The sequence below is a fragment of the Notechis scutatus genome, chromosome 3 (assembly GCF_049901735.1).
Source record: "Notechis scutatus isolate UNSWTSFEM ecotype Mainland chromosome 3, rNotScu1.2, whole genome shotgun sequence".
Lineage (NCBI taxonomy): Eukaryota > Metazoa > Chordata > Lepidosauria > Squamata > Elapidae > Notechis > Notechis scutatus.
The window spans coordinates 27,071,792-27,096,015 of NC_142011.1; the positions used below are offsets into that span (position 1 = coordinate 27,071,792).

Here is a 24,224-nt window from a genome sequence, read left to right on the forward strand (position 1 = left end):
TGGATATTTTCTCTCATTGAAATCATAGCAAGGTCTTTTTTTTAAAAAAACGGGACATGTTGGGCACTAATTCAAAAGCCAAAGTTTTCCAAACTACCAACTTGCTAAGAGGCAGCACACTCTACAGTGTAGAGTCTGTTCCACTGGGGTGCTTTCTAACTGAAGAGGATGTATTCTAAAATATTAATTGCCAAGAATTTGAGCGTAGAGCAGTTTTCCTCATAAATGGTTCCTGAAGGTAAACACAGAGGATTATAAATTTTTATATACCAGTGCAGTCTATAATGTAATGTTGCCAATTAGAACTCTACTGGACTTAAATCTAAGTATCTCTTTTTATTACATTTACTTCTGAACTGTTATTTTTTTCTGAATACCTGTCAAACCCCTCTAATTTGAATTTACAACTATTTTCTCTATGTTTGGGAAGATACCCTATTGCATTGACTAACTTTCTGCATTGACTTTCAGTAAATCGTTTGTGCTGTTGAATAGTGTATTGTCTTTATGTTAATAATGGTTAGAACTGCATTTTTAATTGCAATAAGCATTGAAAGAGACTATTGTTTGGTCAACAATATATAAGATTTTTTTTCTAATTTTTTTCCCTTTCAAGAACTTCAAGGAAAATTTCCCATTACATAATTTGCTTTCCCTGCATAGCTAGGAATTTTATTAATACAGTTATTGCCATTCTGTTTGTTTTAACCATATATGTTTAGCTTCAACAAGTTCAAGCTGGTTCTCAAAAAAATGATCTATCTATCTATCCATCCATCCATCCATCATCTATCTCCTAAAGCCTGAATGGATTTGCTAAGATCAGAATGTTTTCAGATACAATATACTAGTACATTGGCATAGCATCAGAAATGACAAATTGAGGAGATAAGGTTTAAAAATAATCCAGGCAAACTAAATATTTTTTTCTGACCCCTATCTCATATTAAGGAAAAATTTTAAAAAGAACAAGGCAACAACCTCTGTGTGTGGCTGTTATCTGGTCCATGATTTGGAAGATGAGCAATGAAAGAGATTTTGCTATCCAAAGCTGATGGTATCATCCCTGACAAACTCAAATACAAGTTAATAGATTTTGGAAAGACTAAATAGAAATGAAGATTTTGATGAAAAGGGTTACAAAGTGGGAATTATTAATGGTAAGACTATGTTACTTAAAATGTAATAACATTTGTAATAATTTTTTTCTTCCAATAAATGAAAGGAAAAATATTCAATGTAATCTACACAATAGGAATTGAATAAAATTTGCAATATTAAACTTTAATCTGTAAACCATATCTTAACTATCGGTATTAACTACTAAGTTAAAGTGTTTTCTGTTGTTAATGTACAAGAAATGGCAAAATGATGAAGGCAGAACTATGAACACTAATGTAGGTGGAAATACTTTCTTTGTAATTTACAATGACATCAAGTTTAACTTATTTTGCTACATCATTATACAAATACATACTTTGAACCATAGAATATTCCCAGTAGAGCTTCTTACTTCTTTAGTTATTGTAGCATTTGTTTTTACAGATAACTAATAGCTATTCACCCTCTTGTTTATGCAATTCTGTCCTATGTTTTAAAAATATATGACAAATACGTTTTATTTGGGGAATAAGCCTAATTCATACATTAAGAAGTAACAAGAGAAAATACTTTGAGCATTATTGTCAAATTCTGGGAAGCTGGTCTGCTTATCACATAATTTTATTAGGTCTCCATCAACCTTTTCCTCACTATCTACTATTATTTTCATGATTATTAATTTTGAAGATATATCATTAATACAGTTTGTGTATGTTTTTCTTCTGTTAAGTAGTTTAGCCATATAATTTGAACATTACAGTGATTCAGATAGCAGACTGCATTTTACAACCTAGCTAATTATATTTCTAAAATATATAACTATCATAATCTCATAGTAAATTATAGTGTCCTATTAAATCTTTTAAGAATTTGTGGGAGTGCATAATATGTAGTTAAATGTGAAATATGATTTCCAATCATAGCATCTAATGTTTGAACAGAAAATTGACATCATAAAATGTAAGCACCTATCTGGGCAAGTAAATTGTCACTTTTAAAAATTCATCTTACAAGTGTAATTATCATTCTCTGGAAATGAGAGAACTAGAATTCATAAAAGCCATGCAGAAAGAAGATAATTTTGATAAATGATTGCCGTAATAGCATTCAAAAGCATTAAGATAACCTGAAACTTTGGATAAAAGGTTTTCTTCTCAATAGGTTAATTAATCTGATTAATTAATCTGGTCTGATTAATTAGTCTGGTCATTTGGAAAGGTAATACCAATTAGTTTACTGGGGTAAAGATTGTTTACCTTACTAGAGGTTAAGAAACTAAATTACACCACTCTTTAAATGTTGAAACATAAAAACTTAACTAAGAAATTATACTTCATTATTAAACACAAATTCATATTAGCTTACTTGGGGAAGATTCTTTTGGAATGCCTGTAGTGAGAGAACCATAGGAGCTGCAACTGCCCAGTTGTAGTATCTACAATTAGAGAGTAGAACAAAAATAATCTGCATAGAGCGGCATGAGCCTGATAGCAAAGTAATATATGGAAAAGGATCATCAAGACTACAGAACTGAAAGATGATGCAGTACAAATGGATGAACGTACAGTATGTAGATGTTTAAGCACTGCACCAAATTATTTGCTTAACCACATTACACCATAACAACACCACAAACCAATGGCAAAGCCCAATGTTTCAACCCAGCCAGTTTCAACTAAATCTCATTGTTTCATGAAGTATCTGAGGTATTTGTGACAGGCAGCTGAAATGTAATATAAATCTGCAGGTATATGTCTATTTGTTTCATAAATATATAACTGAAATAGGTTTTATTATATGTTTTCATAAAAATCTAAATCTGGTTCCCTAGCTGGCCTCTAGAAGGAAGACTTGGCCTATAACAACAGTTGCATTCCAGCACATAACAAGCCAGTTCCAACTACAATATATTTTCCCTTGTCAAGGTTGCTGAACTCAGTTTATGAAAGCTTATGAACTTTTATTCTCACATATAGGTCTTTTTTAAAAAAAAATTTGGGGGGAATTACTGGGAGCCAGAATACATAAAAGGGGAATGAATGTAAGTTCCACCTTCATACAAAATTCACTAACTCAGCAAAGCAGGCTTTAAGAAGTGCCTAGACTAACATTTTTCTCGCAGAATACAACTAGAATTCACTCATGCATACATGTACATGGCTACACAAAGCTCCTTTGGGGAACATAAACACCACAAGTGAAAGTGGCATTTCTACTTACTTCTTTTGGATCTGTATTACCAAGTTTGGATCTTCAAGAATTGCTGGGTTCTCTGCAAACTCCTGATAGGACACTATATGCTTCATAAACTTCTCTGCTAAAATGGAAGGCAATATATTTATTTATATTTTTATATTAACATTTATATATTATTTATATTTAAATTTCATATTTCTAAACTCTCCCTCAAAGAGGAGATCTTCGATAGATAACTGTCTCCTAATTCATTCTGTAACTCGACTAGTTTTCCCACCCAATAAATATCTCATTTAGAACAACTTTATCAGATAGTACTGTAGAACTCAAAGTCAGATCTTTATAAAAACTCTTACAGTACCAAATCGCATTCCCTCCTTTGCCTCTAAACATACCATGAGTTAATTCTCCATCATCTCCTAGACCTCCACAGAGAGACAAGAGAATGGGGCTATTTTCTATAGGTTCCAGCTCAAGATCTGCATTGCTGTCACCAGTTGCACCGGCCAGCACAAGGGAATGAGTGAAGATTTCAGGGTCAGATTGTGCTCGTGGCCAATTCCGTTCAGCATCACTGAAAACCAAATAATAACATCATAGCATGGTATACATGTTATTGTTATTGTTGTAAAATAAGAATAACAATATATATACTACATGAATCCCTATTATTCCTTTAAGGCAAGAAAAATGATGACATATTTTACCTATTTGTGGAAAGTTCCTTGTTATTCTTATCTCTGAGCCCTGGATCATCTGGTACAGTAAGATTTGGGAGAGGCAATTTGTGTACTACAGAAAGTTCTTCAGAGTGGCTAAATTATGACTCTATCTTTTAAATGATGGCTTTATCTTTTAAATTAGGACTGTACCATTTAAATTCTGGTAAGGAATCTATGGCCTTTGGACTCCAACCTCTCCCTATCATTATTCACAGCCCTTGGACTGGTAGAAATTGGAGTCCAGCAATTTTTGAAAAAAAAATCATGTTTCCTTATTTTTACTTTATTTATAAACACACACATCTAAAATGTCATCTTACTTATACTGGATGAATATTAATCAACCTGAATATAGACATGTTGTCTCACATTTACTGAAACAGTTGGCACATAACACATTTTTATGCCGTATACATGCGTTAGGGACTCATGGAATCCAGATTTCATCATCTCTAATGTGTTAATAAGGTATTAAGAACCCAAACTATTAGCTGCAAGACTTCTAGAGTTGCCCATTGCACATGATAACCTTTAACTATTGGCAGATTGTCAGGCAGATTGAATATCCTGTTCATATTCCCACTTTTTAAGGACTTTGATAAATTCTGCTAATATGCAGAAGCTTCAAGAGCATCTTTTGTGACTACAACTAAATTCTTTAGACTATGGCTTAAATTGAAGATTAGAAAAAACTTTATCACAACAATGAAATATGCTAGTCTGGTATATAATAGGCTTCCTTTTGATGAATAATTTTAAACAAAGGTTATGTGGCCATTGGTCATGATTAAATTCCTGCATTTTGCTTTTGTCAAAACATTCAAGGCTCTTTCCTACTGTAACTTGAATTCAATAATTCTAATTTCTCATCTGTAGTTTCTCCCAAAAAATCAGAAACAATAGCCATACCTCTTGGGGAAATAAAGTGCTAATTGCTCCGCATCCAAGTTTGAAAGGTCATCTAAATAAATATCACTAGGTCCCAGGTGAGGGTTTTTCTTTATGGAACCTCAAAGAGATTAAGAAATGATTACAATGGCCCAGACAATTTAATGAAGAAACTGTATTTCTATAGACATTTATCTAATTACTCACCCTAATAATAAAGACAGTCCATCCCTCCCCCACAAAAAAATCTCAGTGAATACCTACATACTGTACAAATTATGTTTAAAAAATCTGTGGAACAATTTCATAGAATATCAAGAATTTAGTTAGTAAGGTATCAAGATGGTTTCAATTTCTGATGACTGGATTACAAAAAATGGTCAGAATTTTATGTGATGATACATTGACCAAGGTTAGGCTATCCCCCACTCTTTTATCCTTTGTAAAATGGGTAAAAGCAGTCCTCTTGTACAGAGCATTTAGGAACAAATATTTTTAACTAGAATCAGTAACTGATTTTGTTTTCTTTGGTAATTCGTCATATATTTCAGTGCTTTCAATATTGTAAGTTGCATAGAGTCTGACAAGAAAGCTGCATAAATATTATTGTAATTAATCCCCTTTAATAAACAGAGATATGGACATTATAAAGTCACTTGTCTCATTGTCTATGGAGATTCTCAGTCATCCAGGTTACGGTTGTCCCAAAGGTGTTTTTTCAAAAGGCAACTGGACTTTCTGGTTTTTCTTTGAAGATGTTTTGTTTCTCATCCAAGAAGCTTTTCCAGCTCTGACTGGATGGTGGGGAATGGAAGGATTTATACTCCTTGCAAACAACTGATCATTTGCATCCTTTTAGAGAATAGTTTAGGCCACCTTTAGGTTTATCTGTGTGATCAGGGTCACCTAAGTAGTGCAAATGAATGTGGAGCCCGCTTGGAACTGCTGAAAGGACTGCTGTAGACTGGAGATAGATGATGTTGTAGCCCTTCCCCTCTGTTGAGAAAAGGCTGTTCAATTTTGACATGGATGGTCTCTTTGACCCCTCTTTCAAACCAGCAGTCTTCTCTGTCCAAAATGTGGACTTTGCTGTCTTTTGAAGACCAGCTGTCTGCAAGGAGTATAAATTCTTCCATTCCCCCCCCCAAAAAAACCAAAAAAAAAAAAAAAAACCAGACAGTCCAGTTGCCTCTTGGAAAAAGCACCTTTGGAATTGTCACACTGTCTGCAAAATAGACTTCTGAATTCAGACTGAATATTCTAAAGTGCCATTCCCATTTGGAGGGCTCTTTCCTTTGGATACAAAACATAAACAGATCTTTTGCAAGTACAGATAGTACTTGTCTTACAACCACAATGGGCATCAGAATGTTTATTTCTAAGCAAGGCAATTGTTAAATGAGTTGTGCCCAGTTATACTTTTTTTTTTGCCATGGTTCTTAAGCAAATCACTGCAGTTATTAAGTACATCATATGATCTGTTGTTGTTAGCCGGCAGCAGGTGCAGATGGCTGAGGAGAGCGATAACTCTGATGAGGGGCCAGGACCATCAGGGAGTGGACTGCTGCCTTCAGAGATTGTGGGGGCTGGCAGCAGTGATGAGGAGGTTCCAGAGGAGCCTGTTCCAAGTGCACGTGCACGTGCACGAAGGATTACTTGGAGGAAAGAACAATTACAGCAGTACAGGCGACTTGGGAGTAAGGCTGCAAGGTAATGTCCCGTCCCTCAAGAGGATAAAAGCCAGGTTTGAAAAAGCGTTCTTTGCAGAAAGCAAAGAAGCTCTTAAACTCAACTGGTGGACATCTTAGTTTGGGTTTGGAGAATTTTGTAAATTAGTTCTTATCTCTGGGTTTTTGGCAGCCTTGACAAACAACTTGGCAAGGCTCTTTCTTGTCGAAGCTAATTAGTGAAAAGCAGCCTTCAGAACAGAATTAGTTATTAAACCTTAAAAGGTGGGGGCTGCTGCCTTTGTCTGTGTTTGCTCTTTGGGAATCCAGCTGGGTCAGAACATGATCATTAAGCAAATCTGGCTTCTCCAATGGACTTTTTTTTTTGTTTCAAACAGAGCTGGGAAGGCCACAAATGGTGATCACATGACCCGCAGGATGTTGTCACCGTTATAAATATTTGTTAGTTGCCAAATGTCTAAATTTTGATCATGTCACCATGGGGGATACTGCAATGGTTGTAAGTCACTTTTTTTCAGTGTCATTCTAACTTTGAATGGTTGCTAAATAAATGGTTGTAAGTAAAGAACTACCTGTACTTGATTTAGGAATCATGATGGTTTCTATAGCTGGGAATGGAAAAAGCCCGGGAGGGACAGAATGTGTTGAAGATTAAAAACAGAACATCTTGCCCTATCCTCAAACTATAAATAAGGTTCAAGATTCTTCAAGAGAATGGGAAAAGATTCCACAGTGAGTTCCAAGTATATTTGGAAGGCTCCATTCTAGGTTGATCAATGTAGCAAAAAAGAAACATTCCTGTTAGAGTTTGAGACTGCCCATTACACTTTGTTAAAGACTGCTCAACTGTATTGTTTCCATCTCCACTTACTCCTTCTTTTCTCCTGGTTCACCTCTGGATCACTGCAGGGTTCTTGGCTTGACAAAGGTTTTTGCAAAGAAGGCACTTCCAAATCTGTATATGTAGTCTGCACATCTGTCTCCTTGATAGAATGTGATCTGCCATCTTCTTCAATTGCTGCTATTACTTCTGTATCTCCTGGAAGTCCACGATCAGTGTCCACTTGATCTATAGCTGTGCAAATGGAAGGACAGGGGTCTTCATCTCCCAGAAGTCCATTTCCAGAAGGAAAAACAGGGGTTGGCTTAATTATGGGAGTAGATGATGTATCATCAGAATCAACTGTTCCCAGGTCACTTTCTGAGCCAGCTGTAATAGCCACAAAGTGAGTTGTCTCGTCCATAGGAATAACAGTAGTTGGGTCATTAGCTGTTGTTGCAGAGACATTTGAGACAGGCTTGGTTGCTTCTACATGGTCTGATTTGCTCATCTTGAAAAGGAAAAAGTCTTGTGAAACATCTCACAAAAGAGATACAACAAAACAATTTTGGGGACACAATCATTTTCTTCTTCTAACCCTACAGGTGAGACTTGTCAAACTGGCAGTCCATGGGTCAGATATGTCATGCATAGGTCACACCCACCCCGGCTTCACAAAAGCAAAAAAGTCACAGTGCATCACAATCCGGCCTGTGATGCAATCGAGTTTGACACCCATGCTACAGGTATTTACCCTGTTTCTCCAACAATACGGCCTCCCCCAATAGGAAGTCCCAGCATGTTTTATAGGCATGAAATGAAATTAAGCCCCTTCCCCCAAATTAAGGCCTATATTAAAACATGTGAAATGGGGGGAATGGTGGGGGGGCTTGCCGTTAGGAAATACTTTTGTTGCACACCCGGATATGGTGCTGCCTGCGTTGACCCCGATACGAAGTGCCCCACCAACACTGAGGTCAACATCCAAGCCATCGCCACCCGCCCGCCCAAAGATGCAAGGGGGGGAATTAAGTCATCCCCGAAAAGACAGCCTAGCCATTTTTTCGGGGCTCAAAAAAAAAATAAGACCCAGCCTTATTATATGAGAAACACGGGATTATTGCACCATGCATGCATATGTATACAAGATACTACTGTCACATGAGTAATTTTACTGGAATTTAAACCAAGATTGCAGGATGTTAAAAAAATGCAAAGAAATGAAATAACTTTTTGATTTTTCTTTAAATTTAAATTTTTAAATTTTTAATTTTTGAATATTAAATATATTAAATATAAATAACTTGAATATCTTATTTGTATAAAAAAGAGGTAAGGGTCTTCATAAAGTCACACCCTCTGGTTTAAATTACTTTCACTTGCAATTATTTGTCAATTTATAATATATTGATATAATTCAGACATACGTAAGTCTGAAGTCACAAGTAAATTCCAAACTTCTGGTCTCATTGATCCCTGATGAGTGACGGTTGCTGAAAAATGTTGCAACTCTGAAGTAAGAGCAATTCCAATATTGTAGCATAAACCTTAAACAATCATAGTATTGATTGAAACCACTTATTTCTAGTGGTTTCTGCCCAACCACTAAGAACTAGAAAACTGGATTTTCTATAGATATCACCACTTTAAGTAGGTCTGTAACCCAGTTAAAGATTGGGGTGGTATAAATCCATCCATCCATTCCAGGGGTGGGATTCAAAAATTTTAACAACTGGTTCCGTGGGCATGGCTTGGTGGTCATGTGACTGGGTAGACATGGCTTGGTGGTCATGTTATTGGCTGGGTATGGCCAACTCAATATCACTCAAATCGAGGCACGCATCTCCTCGCCTGGCCTCTCATGACTGTGGAGATGCTGCAACAGTGGTAAGTGTGAAAAAGTCACTTAAGTCACTTTTTTTCAGTGCCATTGTAACTTTAAATGGTCACTCCACACAAGCAAAGTACCAGCAAAGGAGGGGAAAAAATCTCCAGAGAAGTTCCTGAGACAGGAAGACTAGTCCTGCCAAGAATGTAATAAGGGTTAACGGAAAGAGTTTCTGTAAGCAACACCAGAATGTTTCCTTCCTGCCTTCCTTACAGGATTAGGCCAGTAATTTCTTCTGACAACCGGTTCTCCGAACTGCTTAGAATGTTAACAACCGGTTCTAGAGAATAGGTGTGAACGGGTAGAATCCCACCTCTGATCCATTCCCAGGAAAATACTAAAATCCCTGTCCTGGCCCATCTATGGGACACATCCCTGCCTACCTTATATCATTTATCTGTGTATTTCAGTTCCTGTCCCCACTCTTCTGAAATATTAGGTATATTTTAGGCTAGTGATGGCTAACCTTTTCCTTGTCGTGTGCCAAAAGTGCGCATGTGTGCCTGCACCCATAATGCAATGTGTACATGACCCACCCCAACCCCTGCGCATGCACGCACATCTCCCTCCATGTATGCATGACAGATACCTGACACAATCAGCTAGCTGGTGGGGGGCATGCACACATGCGCAGAGGGTCTGTTCCAGGTGACTCTCACGTGCCAGCAGAAATGGCTCTGCATGCCACTTCTCGCACACGTGCCATAGGTTCGCCATCACGGTTTTAGGCCATTGTGTTATAAGGACTATAAAAGGGAGTCCTAAACATGCTGTCAGCCTTGGAGGCCTTTTTTTTTCTTTGAAGCTTCGAGGCTGCCACATTCACTGCCTGGGAATTTGGGAGGGTGGGATTTCACACGCTTATAAACATATGGCTATCCTTTTTTATGATTATGATGAGAACATTTTTGCATCTATTCATATAAGACATGAAGCTATGCATCTCAGAGACTCTTCCTTTATCTACACCCACCTCTGGCAGTCTACCCCAGGACCATTGTAGCTGGGATTCAGAACCACGAGGTAGTTCAGGATTTCTGATCTCCAATTCAGAGTCGCTTTTTGGAGCAGATGAACAACTTTGAGAAAGGCTGGGGAAGGGAGATAAATCAGAACACTTTTAGTATTGATAGTGAAGAATACTGGTGATCTAACTTATTTGCAGGTAAATACACGATAGAAATCAGCACAATCAAGAAATCATCATAAGAGTTGATATAATAGATCAGGAAAGAGAAGTTTAGGAATACCAGTAACTTCATAGAGCAAAATCAATTGAAGGATTAGAAAAAGAACCTGGCTATTTTATTCCTGTCATCTAATCTCTCCTGAGAAAGAGTGTTATCCTTTTCTTTCTTTTTGTTCAAGTTTAGTTCCACCATTTCTTTTGACTTGAATCTTCTCACTCCCAATTAATATTATAGCCAAAACTGATCCAATCCTACTATCTTCAAACAAATAATATCATCACTACTTCTCTTTTAGCTTCTGGGATACTTGAAGAGGCCATATGTCCTTTTCTATAGACATACAACTGGAGACAAGCAACTGGAAGACAGTTATCCCAAGATCACTTTTCTTCTTTGACCACTGTACTCCCTGAAAGCTCGAAGAAATAGAGCTTTCCTCTATTTACTGTCCAGAAATGCTAGATATTAGTTAAATGTCAACCACAATGTCCAGTTACGTGTCATGGACCTCTTCAGAGAGTGCCAAGTATGAGAAGCCTGCTATATTTTAGCTCTTTTAATACTACCATGGTGACTCCAAATTCCCATACCAACCAAGATCCAGAGTTCTTCAAATATGTCCAAAAAGTTTAGATGTCCCAATAGAAACTGGAATTTTTCTTTTTCTTTTTTCTTTTAAAAAAAGGCAGATATATCATATCAGAAATGGCATACAGATGGGATGGCCCTGGGTCCATAAGTACAACCATTGCATTTCCCAAGTCATATCCTATATTCAAACAGGTAGAACTATTTGGCTCCTTTGCATCCCTGCTATATTTACCACTGCAGGGGAGTTAGTTCTCCATCAGAGTATGGATGTACTTCTTGAAGTTGTAGAGTCCCATCTTCTTGTTGTTGGACATCTCCAAAAGAATAGTACAGTGTGTTACTGATGAGGAAAGATAGAATGAAGTTAGGTACAAAGACATCTCTTTAGTAATAGGAGACATTCATGTGCATAGACCAAAAAGTACAGTGCTGGCTACCATCATGGCTGCCTTCAAAAAAGGGTTGGAACAATTCACAGAATTCACAGAAATCAACAGCCATTAACCTTGTAACTGCCTCTGAAAGCCATCTTCCAGGAGACTAGTGGATTCCCTTGTGCATTGATTGGCCAGTGTGAGAACAGACTGCTGGGCTATATGGGCCAGGGATCTAATTCAACAGGGTACTGTTATATTCTTGACAGGAAAGAGCCTTGCACTGACTTGATAGCACTAGCACTAACTTAGACTTAGACTTAGACTTATATATCGCTTCACAGTGTTTTACAGCCCTGTCGAAGTGGTTTACAGAGTCAGCATATTATCCACAGGAATCTGGGCCCTCATTTTACTGACCTCAGAAGGATAGAGGGCAGAGTCAACCTTGAGCTGGTCAGAATTGAATTCCTGACAGTCAGCAGAATTAGTCTGCAAGACTGCATTCTAATCACTGCGTCACCACGGTTCTTGTGTACACTGCATAGAATTATTTCAAGTGATTTGTGACAGTTAGCTTCAGTGCTGGGAAGTTCTGTGGGTTACATCAGACTTTTAAATAACCAAATGATGGTTGCAGAATGGCCATTTACAGACTACACAGGAGGCAGAAATAAAATTGTAGAGGTAGTCCTTCACTTATGACTGTTCAATGATTGTCGAAGTCATGATGACACTGAATGAAGGAATCTACAGCCCTTGTCTGAAGTTATAGACTTACTAAAGAAAAAAGAATGGAATGAATAGAAATTCCTACAATTCACATTTTAATACAAACTTAACTACTTTATTCTTCTGAAATCTATATGCAAACCAAGCTACAATTATTTGTTTGAATCTGCATTTTTCAGTGCAACTTTCTGAACAAAAAATGGTAATATCCCAAAAATATATGCAGATAAAAATGCATTAAATTGCAAGAATTTGCTTGCAAAATGTGTTTATTAGAAGAATATATTCAAGAATTCCATATCCTGAAGATAAAAAGTATGAAAATGTATATGAATCTTTTTTGAAAAATGTAAACTAATGCAAAGACAGGATGAAAACAATTTTCAAACAGAAAACTGAGAAACTAAGCAGAAAAATGAGAAATGGGATCTCATACATATGTACAACAGACCCCACTTTTCTAAGCATAAGGATAGGACTACATATGTCATTCATAAGAGTCTGAATTCATCCTGCTGGTATAGCTTCCATATTCTTGTATAAATAAGAATATTTTAAGCAACTCTGTTATTCATACACCAGCTTGTTTCTGATGTTTTATAATCATGGAAGGCTGGGATGGGAAGAAGATGCATTTCTCAAAGGCCAGGCAAAATAATGTATTCATATTCTGTATTGCTCCCAAATGATTTTGGCCTAGACTTTTGAGGTGGCTCTTATAATCTAAATAAGGAGTTTTGTCACAAGCACTCAAAATGTTTCAGTGTGTTTTGGGACTGGAACATGCTGCTTATATACAAATATATTCAGCTTTAATTAGCCAACTATGCTACTGTGATTTCTTCAATCAGTTGATTGCCAGAATACAGAAGTCTCACTGGGCTCCAAACTCAAAGGTTTCTTGATTGATGTGGTAGGGAAGCTCGCCAGCTGATCAAATTCTGGTTCGTGACTGCAACCTTGTTCTTTTGTTCACTTCAAGCAGTTATAATCCATAATTTGACAAGTTTCCACAAGGCTTTAATTTCAAATTATAAATATATAGCAGTATAAAGGCATCCCCAAAGCAAACAAAAAGCTCACTGCATATATTATGTTAATGAAAAAATCCTGGAAAATAAAAAAGGGTTTCTCTTGCCATTATAATAGCTTCAAAGTAGATGTTAAGCAAGCTTTCCTGGGAAAGAATTCTGCAGCCAAAGGCCATGTTCCCCTTCACCTCCTTTTGCATTTGAAATGCAAAAAAGAAAAAGAAAAACCAAAAACCCAACATCTATTGGAATCTTTTTTGCAAGGCTGATATTTCATTAGCTTAGCGTTGCTTCCATTGGGCAAGGCAAATCCTTAGCACATATCAAGTGTTATCTGACTTACATCTTTTTTCCATGTCATTCATAAACAGTAACATCTATCTTTGGAACCTTTAAACTATTATGAAAATTTGAACAGACTTGTTTCTAAAAGCTACACAGCCAGTTCTTACTTCTTGTCTTTTGTCTCAGAAGATCACTCAGCAAATTCAAAGAACACACCTGGGAAGTTGTGCAAGAATAACCTTGAGAATTTCATCATCATGAATAATACATTTGGACTGGGAAAATGACACAGATAGGGAGGGTGTGTCTTCTTATTTGCATTCGGAAAGAAAACACAAAATCTGAGACATTATTTTGCTTAAGTCCTACTTGAAAACAAGAAGGCTAGAGAAATGCCATTCTGTCACCCAGGAACACAAATCACATTTCATTACATTACAACAGAATATATTAAATTGCGAATGCATAAACATTGTGGGAGAAATTAAGGTTTTGAAGTGTTAAAGACTTAAAAATCTTAAGTTCAGCATCCTTTCTCCCTGTGGGCCTCATTATTCTGAAATATAGAAAAGACAATCAACCATGACACAAATGCTCATTAGACAAGATCAAGTAATCTGAAATCTGAACATCTGCCAAAAGTCCCTTAAAATTCAATAATATATTTTCGAGAAAGTTGATCCACCAAATTAAATACAAACTGACAGCTATTTCAAGTTGTCAGAATTTCAGCCATCTTCCTGTTCCCCCATCAGAATAGGTAGAAAATGAAAGATTTTCATAAAATCTGTGAAGAATCATAATATATGGAGGACTGATTACACTCAGTTTGGTTGAACATAGATTAGATAGGCTTTAGGGTACCAATATTGAATCCACATCTTATAAAGATCCGAACCAAGTGCACAATGGTTTTCCATCAATTTCCTTTCCAATAAAGCTATACAAATTTCATAATTAAAATCAGGGAAGACATTTCTATCTGCATTTAGAGCAAACAACCAAACTAAAAACCTTACTGCCATTGACACCACCCTAATTTTAGAAGAACTGTTTATTTTGGTAGGTTTATCTTTACATCTTTCATTCATTTATTGATTTCAAATTAGAAACAAATTAGAAAAGGCTTTTCCAAGGCCAGTGTCAATTAAAACGATACTCATTTGGTCTTTTTAGTTGCCAGAGAAAGGGAGTGGGGGAAAACAAAGCATTCTTGAAATGCCTAGATAATCACCCTGGCAGCCCAAAGTTGTCGAGCATAAGAAGGTTATTGGAGAACATGATGGATGACTCTTGGAGTTGGATGTGTCCCATTGGAGAAGTCACATCCAGGGGTTGGGGGGGGGGGGAGACCAGGGTCAAGGGGAAATGTATGATGTAATTTAGTATCAGCTGCATGCAGCTTATGCCAACATGGCCACTCCTAATAAATCAATTTACTTTTTTCTGGGATGTGGCTAGAGACTTTTGCTTTGAATGAGGGTGGATTTGTTGGAGCCCTGACAGTCTGTTTATTTGTGCACTTACTTTCACAGAACTAACAGCTGCTTCATACTTCTCTCCTAACTTGCTTTTTCAATATGTCAACTGAAATATTAAATATAGTCCTTGACTTACAACTTAGCGATTGTTCTAAGTTATAACATACTTTGGTACTTATGACCCAGTTCTGAAGTTCTGATGACTGTCCCACCCTAATTATGTGACCACTTGGCAACACAAATTATGTGACCACTTGGCAACTGGCCTGCATTTACAGCCATTTGCAACATCCCATGGTCCCATAAACTTTTTTGACACTTTTGCCTAAAACCAGTACTTACTTCTGGTTTTTGGCAAAACTGGACCATAGCAAACCATTGGATCGCTTAACTGCCACAACAAAAGATAGTAAAATTGAGTCAGTCACAGGGGTAACCAGTTTTGCGACCATCAAGACATATGACCGTGATGTGCAGGCTTCATTATGGTTGTACCTAGAGGACTACCTGTATAAGTAAAGCAAGGATATTGGATCCAGCAGATCAGCAGCTAAATGAAAAGGGGGATAAAATTGGATTTAAAAGATTCCAAGCTCAGTACCTGCCATCTGCAATTAAAAAGAATCTCAACAACAGCAAATGTTTGAAACAAGACGATACTACTGCCAATTTGGTCTACACTCTTACTTGGAAATCAACAATTTTCGCTTCTCCTCCAGAGATCTCTCACTCTCAGTCCCTTCTTCTTCTGATGTTGAATCTGCAGGTGATTCTCTTTTCTTTGGCTTCTTCTTGCGCCATCTTTTCTTGCGAGCAGCTGTATCAGAGCCCAAGCTATCAGAGGTCCCATATAACTTGGCGGATTTGGCCCCAGCATCAATGCTTTTCTCAGTGGGGATGGGAGATGTGCACAAGAAGCTTGGGATTCTCTCCTGGGAGACAGATTGCACAAATCTGATCAGTTCCTCAGCCAGGATTGAGTCAGGTTTAAGCCGTTAATGCTAGACAAATTAAAATGCAAACTCAGGGATTGCAGACTGGAAGACCTACATATTCTGATTTTACAAATCCAGGATTCTAAGAGTTATGGATAGGTTTCACCCCATGCCTACCAGGGAAAAATCTACTCAGATAGTCAGGGAAAGAGCAGCTGCAGGAGCTAGACCAGGCCTGTCAAACTGGTGGCCTGTGGTCTGGATGTGTCACATTCAGGCTATGCCTACCCCTGCTATTCAAAGGCAAAAAACATTGCGGTACATTATGATACATCACAGGACACGATCAAGTTTGACACCCGTGAGCTAGACTTTCTCCTCAACCATATTTTTTTTACATTATTAACAAACACTTGGAAAATATTTTAAAGTATGTGTTTCTTGGGACTAAATAAAAAATACAGAACATATTATGTCTCGTCAACAACTATTTTGAAATTCCATCTTCTTTTTTTAAAAAAAATAAAAGATAAACTGTCTAATCCTAAATTCAACAATAAGCTTATTTCTTTGAGGATTCCCTTGATGGATATTTCAGAAGGAAAGGTTACAGTGATGTTCTCGTGTTTTCCCAATGAAGAGCAATCCCTAGCAAAACCTGAGAAATCAGTGAGAAATCTGATTTTGGTAAGGGTGTGTGTGTGTGTTGTGTGTGTGTGTGTCACACAACAGGGCTTCAAAATACTATGCCTTTGGTCTAACCAAGTGTTTCTCAGCCTTAGCAATTTTAAGATGTATGGACTTCAACTCTCAGCATTCTAGGAGTTAAACTCCATAAATCTTAAAGTTGCCAAGGATGAGAATCAATGGTCTAGTCTACTAAGAAGTATGTCTGAAAGAAATGGCCAGATGCATATTTATGCCATGTAAATATGCCCACCTTTTGTTCTTCTGACTCCTGGACAAAAAAAGCTTCTCCATTGTCACCCAGCTTCATATGCAGATGGACTGGCTCTCCATTGATCTCTATGTCAACCTAATAAAAGAGGAAAGGTCAAATTATTTTAAGCCTAGGAAACAATTTCTGAAAAAATCCCAACTATTTCCTGTATAAGAAATTGAGGGTGAGAAAATGGATCTGGCCCACACACATTTAGAAATAAAGAGATCAAAAAATAAGTTTATTCAGTAGCATTTTTTTTCATGTTGCCATGAAAGACAGAACTAAGATATCAATGTTAATTTTGTGTTTTTTTAAAAGAGGAAATATGTTTAAGGGGCATCTCTACAGACGGTATACTTGATATGTCTAAATAAATAAGAGCATGTTTACTTTTTAAAGAAATCCACAAAAATCTATGGGTTTCAGTCAAATGTTATTACAGATTTATTTATAATACAAATAAATTATTGCAGGGGGGAAAAGCCATGGAGATGCGCAGGTGAAAATATTACGGAGTGGAAAAGAATCTTTTTGTCAATTACTACTAGTATCCAAGTTGGATCTGAATTGTTGCCTTTAGGGAGAAAAAAGAATAAAGGCAGTGCTGCTACAAGCAGGATTCTTCCACCTGATGTTCCTTGCATAAATACTGTCTATGGAGATTCTCAGTCATCCAGGTTGTCCTAAGATGCTTTTTCAAAAGGCAACCAGACTTTCTGGTTTTTCTTTGAAGACATTTCGCTTCTTCAGCTTTTCACTGGATCTGGCAGTGTCATTCAACTCCCCCATCTCCAGTTTAATTAACGCTACTTTCCAGTTCCATTTTCTGCTGTGGAGGTTTCTCCCTTTCTTAATTTTCCCTTTTATCAGTAGGAATGACAGATTTCAACATAGCAGGAAATGGGTGAGAAGATAAAAAGTACAGAGAGCAACTTAAAAATATCTGGTGTGCTGCTGTAAATGGCTCCACAGAGAGACAACTTTGTGCAATGTACGTCATTTAACAGATACACAGAGGACTTCACCTCTAATCCAAAAATATCAGAAGGCAACATACTTACCTTCTGATTCAAATTACTTAAGTATCCCTTTGCTACAGGTTGATTTAGCATAAAATTAGTTCTAATTCTTCAAATAATAATTATTCTAAGTGTTATAGGGCTTATATTATGGAGCTGAAGCTGGCCCCTCCTTATTCAGCTGAGGAGAGAGCTTGAAATGTATTTTTTAGCCAAGCCCTTTAGAATTTCATTGTTCTTGGTTGCCGATTTTGATGCTGTAATTGGTAAATGGGATGTTGTTGTTTGTATTATAATTCAGTAATCTGCCTAGACTGGTTGGGATTGAGTGGCATACACATTCAATAAATAAATTTGGCTTTGGTAGTTGAGGCTATGTAAAAACAATCTTATGTTTCTGGTGTATGATTAGTGTGGCATAGTTGACAATAAAATGAGGCAGATGAATCTAGGCTTCAAAGCATGTTGAATTTTTCACTGCTCAGAAGTAAACAGGAATGGAGATATATCCTTTTTTTTTGTATTGAACATTTTCAGAGACTAATGAAACAAATTGAATTGACAAAATAGGAGATGATCATTTTTTTGCTTTCCAGTTATGCTAGCTTATGGCTGCCATAATCATTTTGGATAGTGATAGTAATCGTTCATTTCACTTTGGATAGTGAGATGGACAGCATATAAATTTAATTAATAATCACTGCCAGCCAAAAGAATTCTAATTGAAGGCTGAAGCACAAAAAATTGGGGTGATTATTAGATTCTTTCATGATAGGAATATTAGATTCTTTAATGAAATCTTTGTATCATGCATAGTACAAAGATTTGTGAATATGCCCAGTGGCTACAGCCGTGATGGCAAACCTATGGTACACATGCTGGAAGTGACATGCAGAGCCATTTCTGTCGGTATGCGAGAGGTCTCCCAGAACAGCAACAGTGCGCATGCATGCACACACACCCCGCCAGCCAGCTGATTGTCGGGTATCTGCCACGCATGCGCGGGGTAGATGCGCGTGCATGCGCAGGAAGCAGAGTCTCATGCAGAAGAGTTGCGCATGCATGCACAGAGGGTGGGGGAGTCATGCATGCATTGCATTATGGGTGGAGGCATGCACGCGCATGCACATACTTTTGGCACGCAACGAGGAAAAGGTTAGCCATCACTGGGCTATAGGCTTCCACTTCCTACTCTAAAGAGAATGAGTGGGTGGGCATCAGATGCATAGTGTAATGAGGCTTACCATACATCTTGGTTCCATGGAGCAGCCAAAGCTGGAGCAATTTTTGAAAGAACATTCCATAAAAGGCCACACTTCATAAAAGTGCCAACTTTCCCTATGTAAGCCTTCTTTGTCCCCGTTTAATGGCCTGAAAACATGGTTATTTTACTTATGAATGTGCATTCTGCCAAATTACAGAGAGAGAGGGAGAGGGAGAGAGGGAGGGAGGGTAGGAGAGACATAGAGAGACATAGAGAGACAGACAGAGAGAGACAGAGAGAGAGAGAGAGAGAGACAGAGAGAACCTGAAGGATTTCTGTTTAAGTTGCAGAAAATTACAGTGTTAGCTGCTACACATCTCTTAACTACTTACCACTTTCTCACTGGAATGCAGAACTTGCAGCTTCCCAAAGCGCACGTGGAAAGGTGAACAACATAAGGAACCATCTGGTTGCCTTACCACAATGACATCAATGCAGCCCGTAAGGGTGGCTGGATTCAGGCCCCTGTACAGCTCCTTCACCGTGCCAAATACAGTTTCAGCAATCTGACCCACATAGTTCATTGTCTGAGTCTAGGAGGAGAAAGAATAACAAAAGAAATCCTATTTAAATAAAACATTAACTGTAGTCCCAAGGTTAGATTGTGTCATCCAACAACAGTTTCTAAGGTTAAGAAATGGTATCCTTTCAGATATTAATGAAACACTAAATGTTCCCATCTCTCACAAATTTGCAAGTTTTCAACATCCACAGCAAAAAAATTCTCCAGATGACCTATGCCAAAGTCAACCTCAGGTTGCATCTCCCACACTTGGTGGTTTCCCCCCCCCCCCTGTCCTACTGCCCACATCCACCCACAAGGCTCTTCTTGGCCTTCCTTATCCTCTAGCCTTTTAGAGGTAAGAATAATTAAAGTGGTAAATAAGCAATCTCAGCCAAATTTGTTACCCTCCCAATCCTCATCTTGGCTTGGCTGCTTCCATTTATCCAGGGCAAAGGAGTTGCTATTTGAGCAAATGCAAAGATCGGAGAAGATAAGCCATTTATCTTTAAGTTTTGACATGTGCAAATCTGAGACACAAAATTATAAATATCTTGATTCCCGATGGTGAATTAGAATATGAACAGTTTGTTCAGTTCATTTCCTAGCTATAACCATTTGTGAGTTGCATCTTAAAAATGTTGGTTTTGTCATCCTGTCTGCATAAATAGATATTTTTTTTAAAAAAAAATATTTTTAAAACACTGTGGTCTCATCAAAGTCAACTATTTTTTTGTTTCTCTAACATTAAATTATCTAATTAAAATCAATTGATTGAAACAGCTCTGCTTTCTTGGGCTGTATTTAAGCACTAAACATCTGAGAAAGAGCCTTGCTGGAAAAAGATTGGTTGGACTAGAAAACTTCCAATATCCCTTCCAACTCTATTATTTTATACCAGAGGTCTCCAAACTTGGCAACTTTAAGGCTTGTGGACTTCAACTCCCAGAATTCCCCAGCCAGCTGGAGAATTCTGGGAGTTGAAGTCCACAAGCCTTAAAGTTGCCCAAGTTTGAGGACCCCTGTTCTCTAAGATCCTAAACAATAGAAGAGAGTATCTGTAGCCCAGGGTTCAATTGTGCAATCCTTGGCATCCTCTGAGCTTAATTGCTTGCTTGCAGTTATCAGATTTGGCAATATCTCTATGCTAGAAGGGAGAGAGGTTTCTCCTGTTTAGGTACAGTAGCTTGGCCAATTAATGTTGGTAGGAGTGTTGCTTCTATCAGGTTTTATTTACTATTTGTTTGTCTGAGTTGGTACCCTTATTCTTTGATTAGAGCATTATATACTGCTTGTTTGTGTGATGCTAAATCATGTCGTCAATCCCTACTTATCTAAATGTTGATTGATTGCTGGCCAGGAATTTCCTAGAATTTGGGGATTTAGGTTGTTTTTGGGTGCTCACATTTCCACAATTGAAACCATGGTTACATCTGTCCATGTGTTGTATAATTAAATATATTTTATCATGTCTTCTAACTGTAAGTTGGATTTCATGGATGTGCTCAACCACCAACAGGCATATTTACATAGCATTCAAAACTTTGATAAGACAATAATAAAAAGCTGAATAGAAAAAAACAAACTCCTTGCTTGCAACCAACATCCAGAAAACAGAAATTAAACACCAGGATCAACACCAGACAAACAATCCAACAGTATACAACAGCCTAATCAAGGATCTGCACACTGATAGGGCAAGCTACTGTACATAAACAGAGAGCAAATTCCACTCCCTTCCAGCATTGAAGATGTTATGTAGTTGGTAATGAAACATCTGTTAGGAAACAACCAAGTCAGACAGCGCCAAGGACTCTACAGTTGATCCTAAATATCTAGCAGGCAGTTGTTGTTTTTTGGCCAATACTCTTCTGGACTTGTGTTTTACCCTGAACAATCCTAATTATTATAGATACATTTTCATTACAGATGATAAATAAAATTTGACGAATACAAGACAAACAAAGGAGAGGTAGACAAGTTTGTTGGCAGAACAAACTTACCTCTATGCTTTAGAACAGGGGTCCCCAACCACCGGTCCGCGGACCGGGACCGGTCCGCGGAACAAGTCTTACCGGGCCGCTGGTTGCTGGGCGCCGCCATCTTTTTGATAAAAGTGCTTCCGGTGAGCTTTTCGGGTAGAAAGCTCACGGAAGCACTTTTCATCAAAAGATGGTGCGCTCAGGCTCGATGAGCTTTTCTGGGTAGAAAGCCATTTCTACCCGGAAAAGCTCACCGAGGCTAAACGCCGCTATCTTTTGATGAAAAGTGCTTCCGGTGAGGTCACCGGAAGCACTTTTTCATCAAAAAAAGATGGCGGCACCCAGTTGATGCCGGTACCGGGCCGCGGCGCCCAGCTGATGCAGGTACCGGGCTGCGGCATAAAAAAGGTTGGGGATCACTGCTTTAGAAAACAAAGAGGTGGATTAGAATATATATTAAATCCAGAATATATATTAAATCCATTAATTTCAGTTAGCTATAGAATAAGCTTTTAACTTTGTAACAAAGACATGAGAAATGACAAGGCATTTAGAAAGCCTCTTTAAAAGTATGTATTGATATTTCTTGGCTACCAGCATGTTAAGCAAACATTCAAATGAACACTTAGTCATTGTTCTTACAGTGAAATTCAAAGCTGTCCTAGACTAATACTCCATCAAATAGATAACTACATAGGAGGAAACCTCTTTCACTTTTATTGTATGTGGTTCTAGCGCAGTAGTTAGAGTGCAGTATTCAAACTACTTCTGCTGACTGCCAGCTGTCTGCAATTTGGTAGTTCGAATCTCACCAGGCTCAAGGTTGACTCAGCCTTCCATCTTTCTGAGGTGGGTAAAATGGGAATTCCAAACTAGAAAAGCTTTGAACCCATGCTGACTGAGACATGGCTGTATACCAGCATTTTTCAACCTTGGAAATTTTAAGGTGTATGGACTTTAACTTTCAGAATTCTCCAGCCAGCATGGGGAATATGCGCTAAATATATTTTGAGGGCAGCAAGTTTGGAAGAAAAATAGCATGGTTTTAAAAATACAAGAAGCAGCATTAATAACCTGACTATACTGATAACATTGCAGAGTACAAAATGCAGCAGCACCAGCAGTTCTTGGGGCCTGATGGGTTGCCCATGTAATTCAACTGTTCTGCAAGCTGCGGTGGCTTCTGATTTGCTTCTGGGTGCAATTCAAGGTGTTTGTAATCACCTTTAAAGTTTTTCATAGTCTACATTCAGAGTACTTAAGTGACTGTCTCATCCCACTGGGATTGGCCCATCCTACCTATGCCAGTTGGCTTGGGGCTCCAAAGAAGGGGCTTCATATTGGAAGTAGTTGATAGATTAGGAACAGATCCCACCTCCCTCCTACCTTTTCAGCTAGGGCTGTGTGTTTGATTTTGTATTTCTGTAGTATTTTATTTATACAGTTTTATCTTTTTAATATTGTAAGCTGCTCAGAGGTCCTCCCGTGGTAAGATGGGTGGCCAAAACATTTAATAAACAAACAAAATCGCTGCCAATTAATAGGAAAAGAACTTGATAAACAACAACTTCTAATTAATGATCCATAATAGCAACTTAATAGTAAGGTAGGGAATCAGGGAGGTTGATAATTCTGATGAGTAACGGAGCAGCATCCAATCACTATTCACAATTATAAAAGCTATCAGTGAGAATAAAACATGGCTTTATGCTCATCCCATTCCATTCATCTGTTTATTTGTTGTACCAAGAGGTGGTGAATAGTGTTGTAGGATTGTGTCACTCTACTGTCCATCTATAACCTCAACAGCCTCAGTATAAGTGACTCTGATGGGTTGGGAGGAAGAGAAGTACAGCTAGATCACATCAGACTGGGAGAGGCTGTTTCAAAGGAAGTGGAAGAGTCAGTTTAAAGATATTATTAATATTTTAATGACACAACAACCTTCTTCTTTCAAATCTGGATCTTGGTCTTCCAGCAAAGAAAACAAATCTGCCATTAAATTTGTCTAACCAAAAAAAAAAAAAAAACACTCAACATAGTTAAATACAAAATAAAAACAGTTCAAATCAATGGTATTTTTCAAGAATTAATGCTCAGTAAAACTATCTAAAGCATCTCTAATCTGTGTCAATCCATTCACTTTTTAACAATTTGGTGGTTAAATATTTTACAAGATTCCCACTTTGAAGGAGGCTCGGCTTGTTTTATGACTCCTTGGTGTGCATTTGAATTCTTTTTTTTTTTTTTTTGCTTTATTGATAGAAATTATAGTGGTTTATTTGATTGCTTTTAACTGTTCAGTTTGTATATAAAATGGGCAGCCACATCAATTTTCTAAAATTAAAATCTTTTCTATTTAGCATTCAGATAACTGCCAACAAAACAGCATTAATAAGGAAGCAATGTCTCAAGATTCAATTGACTCCATCCTGTAACGTTTTTATTATGGAAAATAACCACAGATATTTCACAACATCCTGTGTGTTAAGTAGTTTGCAATTGTCAGTTACACTTTGATTATGAAATATAGGATGTGATCTAAGGACATTCCAAAATTATCCTATAATATTTTAAAGCATCACCAATACA

General features: G+C 37.5%; 1 protein-coding gene across 8 annotated transcripts in view; it reads right to left on the bottom strand.

Annotated features, from left to right (window-relative positions):
- The window catches only part of LPIN3 (lipin 3), a 55,647-nt gene that overhangs the window by 11,631 nt on the left and 19,792 nt on the right, over nucleotides 1–24,224 (bottom strand). For 5 of the 8 annotated variants that reach the window (XR_015748459.1, XM_087959363.1, XM_087959365.1 and 2 more), the window contains exons 2-11: nucleotides 19,481–19,681; nucleotides 16,863–16,958; nucleotides 15,675–15,919; nucleotides 11,317–11,424; nucleotides 10,277–10,394; nucleotides 7,467–7,926; nucleotides 4,929–5,028; nucleotides 3,693–3,871; nucleotides 3,322–3,418; nucleotides 2,467–2,536 (exon numbers count right to left, since the gene is read on the bottom strand). Coding sequence is in view for 7 of the 8 variants with exons in the window: in XM_087959363.1 (XP_087815489.1) it covers nucleotides 2,467–2,536; nucleotides 3,322–3,418; nucleotides 3,693–3,871; nucleotides 4,929–5,028; nucleotides 7,467–7,926; nucleotides 10,277–10,394; nucleotides 11,317–11,424; nucleotides 15,675–15,919; nucleotides 16,863–16,958; nucleotides 19,481–19,672 (1,665 nt within the window). In the remaining variant the exon portion in view is untranslated. The remainder of the gene's footprint in view (nucleotides 1–2,466; nucleotides 2,537–3,321; nucleotides 3,419–3,692; nucleotides 3,872–4,928; nucleotides 5,029–7,466; nucleotides 7,927–10,276; nucleotides 10,395–11,316; nucleotides 11,425–15,674; nucleotides 15,920–16,862; nucleotides 16,959–19,480; nucleotides 19,682–24,224) is intronic. The other 3 variants (XM_087959366.1, XM_026665054.2, XM_087959367.1) reach the window with 1 other exon arrangement.